The sequence below is a fragment of the Cebidichthys violaceus genome, unplaced genomic scaffold (genome assembly GCF_023349555.1).
Source record: "Cebidichthys violaceus isolate CVI_PGR_0920_01 unplaced genomic scaffold, fCebVio1.0.p SCAF_8, whole genome shotgun sequence".
Taxonomy (NCBI): domain Eukaryota; kingdom Metazoa; phylum Chordata; class Actinopteri; order Perciformes; family Stichaeidae; genus Cebidichthys; species Cebidichthys violaceus.
The window spans coordinates 6,700,440-6,712,587 of record NW_027176964.1 but is presented as its reverse complement, the minus strand read 5'-3'; the positions used below and the strand labels follow the sequence as shown (position 1 = coordinate 6,712,587).

Sequence of the window (12,148 nt, the reverse complement as noted above, 5' to 3'; positions counted from 1 at the left end):
AGGCATAAACTCACCATTCAGTACCAACAACACAATATAATCTATATATATAAAAAAATATCTTCATGAACTGATTTATGATTTTACCCCATTTCCTCCATTAAAACAAGGGCGCTGTAATGAACAGCGATTAACTTGTAGACATCCTGTCTGTCTTCCTCGGTCGCCCTCCAACCCCTCCTCTTCTTAGGGAGAGGAGGGGTTGGAGGGGTAGGGAGAAACTCTGCAGACTCTTGACACTGTACACTGAGACTCAGCGGCCAGTACTGGAGAGGAATGAGCCACCAGAGGAGCTGACTGGAGCTTCTGGAGCACTGAGCTAGAGCTTTTTCACTTCAGACACCAGTGACAGAGGAGGATGACTGGAGCGTCGCTTCAGGAACAGCATCCCTCCAATCTGGGAACTTTTCTCTGTCCTGAGAGCTTGAAAGTTACCGGGATAGTTTGATCTGAAGAGGCACATATATTGGATTTCTGCTTCGGCTGCAAGTTAGGTAAGTAAGAGCTTAAACTGCCATGACCGGAGAACATTAATTGATTTTAGGGACTGTATGAAAATGATTGGGGTCTTCACTTTTAAACAAAAACCAAGGCCTTCTCCAGGGTTATTGATGTTTACTTTGGACTCCTATTGACTTTAAACTGTAATACCCTCCCCTCATTATGTCAAAAAAACATGTTACATTTTGATAATTTCTTCCCTTTTCTGACTCCCTCTCTCTTCCCCTAATAATTGTTGTACAGTCCGTACACTAAAAATTACAAAAAAAATTCTGCAGGGTGTGTCTGCGTATTAATTGTGAGTTTTAGTAAGTTTATATAGCTAGAGGATGGCAGCTGAGCTTAAGTCACTTAATAAACCCTGGAGCCCTAATGTGCCTCCTAGACCGTGAGGATGTTTTTTTCATAAAGCGTAATATTCCTGTAGTCAGAACAGGCCTGAATGCAATATTTTCTTGCAAATTGTGTTCCAGGCATACCCAAAGAGGATCAGTTGCGGCCTTGTTGGATAAAAAACACATTTACAAACTAAACTGCAGGATGAAGACTCATCTCCTCTGTTTGGAGTTGCTCCTCTTGGCGGGACACGTTCTTCAGGCTAGTGGGCAGCTGGAGTCAAAGCAGCAAGCGCCCCAGGACGTTCTGGCTGTTACACAGAAACTTGGGCTCGTAGAGAGAGATGTGCAGGGTCTGGTGAGGCCCAACATCACCATTCCCCGCCGCCGGCTACCTCCCATGTGCACAGGGCCCACAGAAATCCGAGACACCTTCAAGTACATCAACACGGTGGTGTCCTGCCTGGTATTTGTTGTGGGCATCATAGGGAATTCCACTCTGCTGAGAATCATCTATAAGAATAAGTGCATGCGTAACGGGCCGAACATCCTGATCGGCAGCCTGGCACTCGGAGACCTGCTGCACATCATCATCGGCATTCCCATCAATGTTTACAAGGTGAGCAATACCGTGTTAGAGTGATCTACAGTGTTTTTAACAGTGTTTTTATTTGTCAATTCAAAACTCCCTTAGATTTTCAATTCATTTTTGATGCAATCTTGTTTGAGGTCATATGCAAATATTGTGCTGCATATTGGATTTTAAATATTTTACACACACACATTCTTTCATAACACACTTGTCTGCAGACTCACACATACGCACTCTTGAAAGGAGGCTTTTTCCATGTTATTACTTTACTGGATTCTGAGGCCCTCTGTATCCCCTTATGGCTCTGCCATGTTATTATCTGTTGGGCTCATTGTGTGTGTGCGTGAGAGAGAGAGAGCGAGAGAGAGCGAGAGAGAGAGAGAGAGAAAGAGAGGGAGGACCAAAGTTTCTGTATATTTGGGTAAGGGGGTAGGCATGTTAAAACAACTGGCTGCTGTTGCATACCAGAGACCGGAGAGACATGGGAGGTATGGGGAGATACAGGGCTACATATGATTCCAATTGATCCACCCTCACATTCCAGTCACTCATACAAAGCAGACGTGAAACATTTCAATACTGTACTGGTTTAGCAGAGTTTTGTTCTCCAGGAGCTATATTACCTGCCTGGGTTACCGTGCCTTGAGGCCAAACAGGGGCCTCGTGTTTTCAAGAAAAGACCAAAAAAATGTAACCTGACATCTGCCTCTTGGGACTACAGATGAAAAATAGCCTCTTGGCTAACTCTGGCGCATTTACAGAAACGTTTTTATTAATGTGCACTGTCCCTTATCAAATAAACCAATAAATAAAAAATACACAGAAACCGATAACTTCAGGTTCACGGATATCTGGTCAAGACTGGATCCCCAAGGCTGGGGAGAACAACTTGGTGCCAGATGATTTGCTTCACTCCCTCTCATGGTTTAACTCTGTCACCAACTCTCTCTCTCTCTCTCTCTCTCTCTCTCTCTCTCTCTCTCTCACATCAGCTCCTGGCAGAGGACTGGCCTTTCGGCGTAACTCTGTGCAAGATGGTGCCATTCGTCCAAAAAGCCTCCGTGGGGATCACAGTGCTAAGTCTGTGTGCTTTGAGTATTGACAGGTAAACCTATCTTCATTTTCTAATATGACGCAACAGTCATAGGGTTACAGAAACATTGCAGAGCGGTGACTTCTGACCTCCTTGCCGGCTGCTTTTAACGTTGCTGATCGATACATTTACACTTGTTCTATTGCATTTGTCAAGCTCATCTGGTTATGACTGTCAACTACATGTGTGAGCTTAGAATAATGACTTGACATCTTGCTGAGACCACGCTCATGTCTGTACGGTAAATGTGAAGCTGCAGCCAGTACAAGGTTAGCATAGCTTAGCATAAGTACTGGAGCTTTAGCGGTGCATGTTAGCTCAGTTAAGTTAACTGGCTGTTGGCACTATTTACCCTACAGACATGAGAGTGGTATGGATCTTCTTAGTAACAAAATGAAGATACGTGGATTTCCCAAAACGTCAAACTATTTCCTTAACTAATGGTAATTTGTTGGTTGACTGTCTGCACACGTTGGATCTTCCAGGTATCGAGCCGTGGCCTCCTGGAGCCGTATCAAAGGGATTGGCGTTCCAAAGTGGATGGCTATCGAAATTGCGCTCATCTGGATAATATCCATCGTCCTGGCTGTGCCAGAGGCAATAGCTTTTGACATGATTACCATGGACTACAAGGGAGAACACTTGAGGATCTGTTTGCTGCACCCAATGCAGACAAGCGACTTCATGAGGGTGAGCTGTGACACACATACTCATATAATTCAGTGTGATGTAAAATGGTGTTTGTTGACACAGCTGTGCATGCTGCAAACCTGCACATGCACGCATTAATAAACACTGACACGTACAAACACACAAGGAGAAGCAGATGTATGTGCGTGTTGGCTCGCACGCCGACCCGTGTATGAATATATGTGGACACTTACCATACTGTGAAAGACTTTCTGGAGTCATCACTGTGTGTGTGTGTGTGTGTGTGTGTGTGTGTGTGTGTGTGTGTGTGTAACATGTGCGTTCACGTGACTCCCATCGACTTTAAAACAACTGTGAACCGTTTTCAATTCCACTGAGGTACTTTGATAAATAGATTTTTAAATGAAAGTCAACAAGTGAATTTGAGACACACCCTTGAGTCTCACTCCGGTCCAGGTCAGACTTGGGATACGTCCCTTAAATTTACTTCTGAAATGTTTCACCTTTAACTGTGAGCTCTCTCGTACAGATGCTGGCGCATAACTCATCGCTGTTCTCCCGTTTCCTCTGTGCAGTTTTATAAATCAGCGAAGGACTGGTGGCTCTTCAGTGCATATTTCTGCCTGCCGTTGGTCTGCACTGCTATTTTCTACACCCTGATGACCTGCGAGATGCTGAGGAAGAAGAATGGAGTCCAGATCGCTCTCAGTGACCACCTCAAACAGGTTCGCTGATGGCTGACGTGTCATTTAGCCCATTTTGTTAGTGGCTATACTGACTGTCCTCACATTGAGTGTTAAAAGATAGTTAAAATTAGATTTTTCTTATCAGTGGCAGGGCAAACACAAAACTGACCCAAGGGAATCTTTTATGTTTAAAACATAACATAAGACCATTCACACATTCACAAGCGTGTCCAATTGAAGAGATAAAAACTACAATTGGCCCTTATTGGTCAACGTGGCAATATAATCTACTACTTTATTTGTTTTGATTTATGAAAACAAAAACCTTGAGGCAAAAACTTTCCAAGATTATAAAGCTTCTTTGTGTACAAATTTCACCATGTCGGTACAATCAGTTACTACATAGTTGTTAGATGTTTATGCTTACATCTGTTCTACTTTTTTTTGTATTTTTGTTTTGTTGTCCTTGTTTTTTATTTCTTATATATACAATTTTTTTCCTGTTTATTTGTAAATAAATGTACGTGGAGAGCAATGAAAAACTGGAGTCAAATTCCTTGTATGCATACGCGTACATGGACAATAAAGCTGATTCTGATTACGAGACAGTGATTTATGTGTGTTTGTGTGTGTTCAGCGAAGGGAGGTGGCTAAGACAGTATTCTGCCTGGTTCTGGTCTTCGCTGTGTGCTGGCTGCCTCTCCACCTCAGCCGTATCCTGAAGCTCACCATCTACGACGAGAAAGATCCAAACCGTTGCGAACTGCTCAGGTATGGAAGAGATGTCATGTTCCACAGTGCACAAAATAGAGGACAGAGCAGACATGACAATTTAGAAGAATAATGAATCACCCTCCTGGCAGGGAGAGGTAGAAGACTAATGTGTCTCTGTAACCTTTTTTAGTTTCTTTTTGGTGTTGGACTACATTGGCATCAACATGGCATCCATCAACTCCTGCATCAACCCAATCGCCCTCTACGTGGTCAGCAAGCGCTTCAAGAACTGCTTCAGGGTAAGGTGCAACTTAGTTGTACGTGTGCCACGTGCATAGTGAAATATCTTGAAATTTCTTTTGAAGAATTTAATGAGATGATTGATGCCACTCTTATTTCCATACGATTAATAAGAAGCAGCCGGTTGGCGTAGCTTAGCATAAAGACTAGAAACAGCTAGCCTGGTTCCGACAGAAGGTAACAAAATCCACCTACTAGCATCTCTAATGCTTGCTAATTAAAATGTTCTATCTCATCTGTTTAATCTGTATTACAAAAAAACCTAAAGACAACAATTGTGTTATATGCAACTTTGTTGGTCGGGCACTGTAACTTCTTGTGCTAAGCTAAGCTAACCGGTTGCTGGCTCCATCTTCATATTGAACTGACAAACATCTAACTGTCGGCAAGAAAGCAAAAATGATTTGGAACTGCCTTTCAATGAGCAAGATCCGAGATTGGGAGCATTTCGCTTGGGACGGCGTTATCAGTTGTAACCACCTAAGCTAACCAGTGGGGCACGCTCACATGCACTAACATGCACTAAAATCACATGCTACCAGCGACAAAGAAGGGAGAAGGTCAGATAACAACATACACAGAGGGAGACATTACTCCACTATGTCTTTCCGTAACAAATAGTTGTTTGCTGCTCTAATAACGTTCAGAATGTCCAATACAGCTCCTTTAAGGCAACAACAACAACAAAAAAGAAAAAGAAGGAACTACTTGCTCCTTTCTTTTAGCTGTGAATGCCGTATGCAAACGTTTCTCTCAGCCTACACTTCATAATCCCTCTCACCACCTTTCTCCCTCCTCTAGTCCTGCCTGTGCTGCTGGTGTTTACCGGCCGAGATGTTGATGGATGAGAAGCAGTCGTGCATGAAGATGAAAGTCACAGAACGAGCCTCCGACCAGAGCAACTCCCGCTTGACCAACAAGTCCACTACCACTGCCTGAGTAAGAAAGGAGTAGATATGGCAACGAAAAAAAAAAAAGAAATATTGAAGTGTGGATGACTGAATGAGGATACGCGCTTATTCTTGTCCCATCTACAGCATCATATGAAGTCTCCATCAACTTTTAACCAACGTGCTTTTGGAGATCAGTGAGATGAGACTCCCTCTTACCTAAAACTCTTTTTTATACTGGACTACTGCGCACTCTCCCTGTCCAAAACGAAATAAGCGTCAGTGAACTCCAAAACACTGTATTCTTGGACAACAAGAGTGAGACATGTGTGAGGCAGTAAAACTGCCGTTCAAAATACCAAATATCGAGAGTTAAGGTGGGGCAAAGTTCAGCACAAGTGTTTTATAAAATTGGAGGTCAAGGGTCGATTAGCAAAGACAGCTCATCAGGCTCTCGGTCTGGTGGTTACTTTGACGCTATGAATCTCGCAATGAGTTACGCATTACATTTGAGTGTGACGCTGTGTTCCGTGTTGCTACCACGCACTGCAGCGGCTTGGAAGAGATTAAATCCAATGAGCTTGTTTGAGATTTGTTTACGTCATTTCGTTACATATTTCTTTGCATATATGTATGTATTGAGAATTTTTTGCATGCTGTATTGCTTGATACTTTAGTGCTGTAAGAGCCATATTAGACTCGAGATGTGATTCAGTAACGAAAACTGTTGAAATGCTCCTTTTGTTCGGCTACTGGCTACGTCATGGCCACCAGCCCTCGGTTGAGGTTAATCGGTCTGCGGATCAAGACCGTTGTGCCAAGTTGAGCACAGAATGAATCTTGTAACTTTATTTTTTATTTTTTAAATGCAGTTACTGCCTCTGTAGACTAATTTTGAGTCAAGCTTATTGCCAATACACAGACTGTAACAGTAGCGGTAATGTGGATTACCGGACAGAGAGAAGATTGCCGCTACAAGTGCCTTTAAATGTATCGTCTCTGTGCCATTTTCCCACTAGTTATTGAACTACTGATGTTTTCAAGCTGTGCAATGTCAGCTGTGTGACCACTCTGCTATTGTATTATTCTGATCAATATTGGGCCTGTTCTTGAGGCTTCCAAGTGTATTTGCTCTGCATTATCTTAATCTGACTCCTTACTTCAGCTGGTATGACAAGACGTAGGGGTTTCTTTTTGAAATATATAAAATGAATATAATAAATAAGAAGCTAAGCACTCTATACTTTTCAAAAGAAAAAAAAGGGGAAGCATAGATTTTCAGGCAACTATCTGTTCAGAGATACAGTCACAATCAATTATGACTGTGAATGTTCTAGCTTTGCCTGTTATCCTGGCCTGACTGTGTGTGTGTGTGTGTGTGTGTGTGTGTGTGTGTGTGTGTGTGTGTGTGTGTGTGTGTGTGTGTGTGTGTGTGTTGTGTGTGTGTGGGGGTGTTTGATTTAAGTGTGACGGCAAGCAGCATCATATGATAGTGAATACTAAAACAGAACATTACTGTGATCTCTCCATTTTCCACCAACTTCTTCACTTCAAACACACACACACACACACACACACACACACACACACACACACACACACACACACACACACACACACACACACACACACACAGAGTTCTGACCTGGGAATGTTCCTTCGGGCTAAACCACTGTCACGCATGTCATGTTAGCTGTCAAAAGCGCTTTCTGGCCTGTGATCTCTCACCACCCCTTCCCGACTTGTGTCTTCATCTCCTCTCCTTGCCTTCACTCCCTCTTCTTCTTCTTCTGCCTGTTTCTCTCTTCTTTTTCAGGGCCTCTTCCCTCTGCTCTCCCCTCGTTTCTCTTCCCTTTCCCTCTGAATTCCTGTCTCCACTCCTCCCAATAACCCCTCTGCCTTTATTCTTCCATTATGGTTTCAAACAATTCAGTGTGGCTGGAAATTAAATCAAACCCAGTGCTGTAAGCGGCCTTAAGTGAAAGAAATCACATTTAGCACATTCCTCTCTAAATCATTCTCTTTTCTACTCCCAACTGTGTTAAACTGATGTATCTGCTTGTGGATGCAGACGTTGGCCCTCTACTGATGTGATTGATTGTCCTCTAAGATCCCTGCTACAAAAAGAAACAGCCATAAAAAGTTGCAAAGAAAGGAAATGTGGTGCAGTGAGCTACTTACTAAACATACTATAAATCAAAGTGTAATCAGCTCAGAGGCAATTTAGAGCCTCCTTTTGCTCCATAAATGTTGTGTTTGAAAAGAATATAATTTATTGGCCCAGGCAGCGTTGATTTATGGTGATTTAGTAGGCTGTAAGAACAGTTGTGATCTATCACAGAGTTTAAGATAACACTTATAAGATTCACTGAGTCAACCTGCATTAAAGGAATGGTTCAACACTTTGGGAAATGCGCTTATTTGCTTTCCAGCTGAGAACTACCTGAGCCTACAATAAATGTGCCACCGCGAGCAGCCGATTAGCCTCTAATCTGGTTTAACCCTGTTGAATCTTTACAAAAGCCAGTAGGTTGTGTTTTTACAAGTTGTTATGTGACCATTTCTTGAACGGCACAGCAGCTCTCTATGCTTAGAGAGCTACTAGCTAAGCTTAGCTAACCAGCTGCTGACACTGCTTCTTTTACCAATCACGGTACATGCTCTGGAAACAGACTGAAAACAGCTAGCCAGGCTCTATCCAAAGGTTAAAAAACTGCTGACCAGCACTGGTAATTGCCACTGTGTCTTGATTATTTACTTCGCTCTTTTAGGGATCAAATAAACTGGATATAACATGTTAATTTGGAAGCTTTAGAAGTGCTGGGAGGCAGATTTTGTTAGCTTTGGATAGAGCCAGGCTAGGCGTTTCCAGGTGTTCCCAGTGTTTATGCTAAGCTAAGCGTTTCTTGGGTTAGCTTCATTAGCATACAAACATGAAAGTGGTATCAATCTTCTCATCTAATACTTTGCAAGAAAGAAATGAAACACATTTCCCAAATTGCCAAACTATTGCTTCAGAGGAACAGTGCGGCACTTTTTCACTTTAACTATCTAGACTTCCACATTTAATGCAGGTAAACTCTGCACAGTCCAGCCAGAACTAATATATTGCTACATCAGTCTATTGTAGAGACTTAATTTCACTTTTATTGCTATGAGGAGCCAGAAAATAGAGAGGAAAACCTGCAGCAGATTGAATGCCGAAAGGTTAATGAGAGACCGTGCATTATTTAGCAATAAAAACTACTGTAAACTTTTGATAGACTTATAATTTTTGGCTTTGCTGTGAGCTTCTCTGCACTCAACACACAATGTGGACTTCTCCTTTTTTAACTGCGTTGAACATTGGGACTGTATGTCCTTCTCAGCAGACAGACACGCGTGTGCAGTACATTTGGACACCGCACATGCACGAACAGACCACATACCAGTACACACAGTTCATTTTCTCCTCCCTACAGTTTTCGAGGCCAACCCACAGAGCTGGGACATGGCAGGATTGGAGGGTTGATGTTGTGGGGTTTTGAGTCTGAGGGGTTGGGGCGTGAAAAGACCTGGTTTGGCCCCTGTCTGCTCACTCTTTATCCAAACATTCTTTACTTGTTTTTCTATTCCAGCAATCCACCATTTAGCATATTTACACAGCATGTTTGGCAGACAAGTGCCAGCGAACGGCATTCAGAAACAATTATCAGCAGTTGGTTGAACATGATGTTGGACTTAGCATTCAAATATTTGACCGGCAGTATTTGTTCCATTTCTTAACCTTTTTGGTGCTCATAGAACAATCCTGCATGGCAGACCTAGGTATACAAACATATAGCATATAGACACATACAGCTTCATCTGTTATCCAGATAAAGCTCTCACTCCGGTCTTTTTTACCTCAGCTGCATCTGACAGAAATACCTTGAAAGACCTCGCACAGTTCTTGATGTGCAAGACTTGCTGGCTTCCTTCTTAGTTTTAGAATATTTATGCAGGATTGATAGCACAGGGAGGAGAGCTTTCAGTTGGGCATAGCCCTTCCACTGATATTTGGGAAGAAAACATGCTACATTATGTGCGTGTGTGTAGGTGTTTGTGAGTGTGTGTGTAGTTCAGCCATGGAGATACTTCAAGGGAAAAATGTTGAACCAAACTCAAACCAAAAACCTCATGCTGCCGATGAGAACACAAAACAAAAAAAAAGGTATGTGAGTTGGAGTCTCTGTATTAGTGCATGAGTGAGTAAAAAATGCACACCACGGTCCATGAGTGTGTGCACGCGTGTGAAAAAAATGTTCTCTGCAGATTTGTCTGATTTGAAGTGCTGTTTTTTTTTTGGTCACACATCATTGATTTCACACTTCAAAGAAGGGTTGATAAATGACACAAAAAACGCAACTCGTCACTCACTTTCACAGATGTAGAAATGTCACACCCTTGAACACATGCATATGCTCGCACATGCACACGCACGCACGCACACACACACACACACACACACACACACACACAGTGCAGCAGCAGAAGGTGAGCAGACGCAGCGAGCAGAAGGAATTCATCAGACTGACGTACCGTGGACTCAGTCCTACACTGTTACTGTACCTCCCCCGTAATGCTTATCTGGCTAGAGAGCGGTGCAAACGTGACGGTTGTCATCATGTAGCTTACATCAGGTAAATATCCAGTTGTTTGCAGCTTGTCAGTGAGGTCAATTTAAAGCCATATACTGTAAAACAGACACATAGTATAAGGGCTACAACTAACACACTTTGTGTCAATCAAGCTGATAAATATTGTCACCGTTTGTAAAATGTCATAAAAAAAGTTAGAAAAAAAAATAGCTTGTTTCCTATCATAGATGACTAAGTAAACAACCAAATATTTAAATTTGATAACCTGGAACCAGAGACATTTTAACAATCATCCTTATCAAAACGAATTTGTCGACCGACTAAAGGATTCTTTTGGGCATAATCACCTGAAAATAAGAATATTATTTCCTTAGAATGAGCCGTTTATATACAGACGTAGAAAATCCTCTTCACGGAAGCCGCCATCTTGCACCGCCATATTTCTACAGTAGCCCAGGAAGAACAAACCAAACAGTGGCTCTTGGGCCATTCGTGTTTTAACGTCAGCCACGCTTGGCACACAAGAGAAGTTTCAGTTGGTTGCAATCTGCAATTTCCCCGCTAGATTTCGCCAAATCCTACACACTACTCCTTAAATAAAACCCAGAACAGAGACAGAACTGTTGTCCTCTGCATGTGTCAAAGTGCACCTTTAGGAACCATGTTGCCCAAGTGAAAAGTATTTTTGAGGTAATTAATTATGTCATGATTAACTATATTGCAATGGGAATGCTTAAACTAAATATAATTTTAGTATGAGAAAAAAGGCACACCTTACCTACAGCTAAGCTTTCAATACCCTTCCTCTTTTCTGACCACGTCTCCCCCGATAGTCATTTTCATACAGTCCCTCATCGTTTCAGCTTAACACATTTATTTTGGGGTTCATTTGATTACTTCCAGGTAATAAAGTAATTTCTCAGTAATTCTACCACCCTCCTTCCTTCTCACCCTCACAAACACACATGCACATATTGTAATAATAAAACCCTACCCTCTGTTATAAAAATGTTATGGGAGTTAACCTGGTTTTGAGCCAAACCAGCACATTCTTGAAGCTGCCTGCTGTTGCAGAAGATGGGAAACATGTTTAAAAAGAAATGAAGGAATGAAGGTTATACTTGATTTATTCTGCCTTGTCGATCCATATCCAGCCACAGATATAGATAGATTGGATGCATAAAATTGGGATCAGTTTAAAGGTAGAACAATCTTTTCAAAAACTCTGTTCGTTGCACAAATTTGAAATATGCAAAAGTTTAAATCCTCACAACCCAAATTTTCTATAGCAAGTATTACAACACGTTGGTTTCTATTCATAGATCATGATATCTTCTGGGTCCAGGCTACAAGGCTAATGACACCAAGGATTCTCTCCAGAAAAAGTCGGGGCCCTGTATGCAGCTAGCCTTCTCAATTCCTGTCCTGATAGTTTATAGAAAAAGACAGGTCAGGCTGCGAGGAAACAATAGTAAACCTGCAAACTTATCAAACTTAACTGTAAGAGCCAAATTCAATTTGCTGTAAAATATTTACTTGTATTTACATGTCAGTCAGATCTGTTTCTACTTTGAATGTTACAAGGACGTTGTTATAATTTGTGATGACACACTTTGTTGTTTATGGAAAACAACAAAGTGTGTCATCATAATTATGCAGACGACACACAAATCTACATAACTATATCACCAGGGACTATAATCCCATACAAGGGCTGGGTAAATGCATTGAACAAATCAACAACTGGATGTACCAGAATTTTCTTCA

At 41.9% G+C, this 12,148-nt stretch overlaps 1 protein-coding gene across 1 annotated transcript; it reads left to right on the top strand.

The window, feature by feature from the left end:
- Positions 1–287: 287 nt before the first annotated feature.
- Positions 288–7,203, top strand: ednrba (endothelin receptor Ba). Its single transcript, XM_068701807.1, has 8 exons — positions 288–494; positions 975–1,455; positions 2,421–2,533; positions 3,007–3,211; positions 3,748–3,897; positions 4,496–4,629; positions 4,763–4,871; positions 5,674–7,203. Exons 2-8 carry the CDS (start codon positions 1,042–1,044, stop codon positions 5,809–5,811), a joined length of 1,263 nt encoding a protein of 420 aa, XP_068557908.1. The 5' UTR covers positions 288–494; positions 975–1,041; the 3' UTR covers positions 5,812–7,203.
- The last annotated feature ends 4,945 nt before the right edge of the window (positions 7,204–12,148 follow it).

Excerpts from the sequence above, each read along its gene's own strand:
- ednrba (XM_068701807.1), top strand. The coding sequence starts at position 1,042 with ATGAAGACTCATCTCCTCTGTTTGGAGTTGCTCCTCTTGGCGGGACAC. Across the intron at positions 2,534-3,006 it reads TGTGCTTTGAGTATTGACAG|GTATCGAGCCGTGGCCTCCT; the intron begins GTAAACCTATCT and ends TGGATCTTCCAG. Across the intron at positions 3,212-3,747 it reads AGACAAGCGACTTCATGAGG|TTTTATAAATCAGCGAAGGA; the intron begins GTGAGCTGTGAC and ends TCCTCTGTGCAG.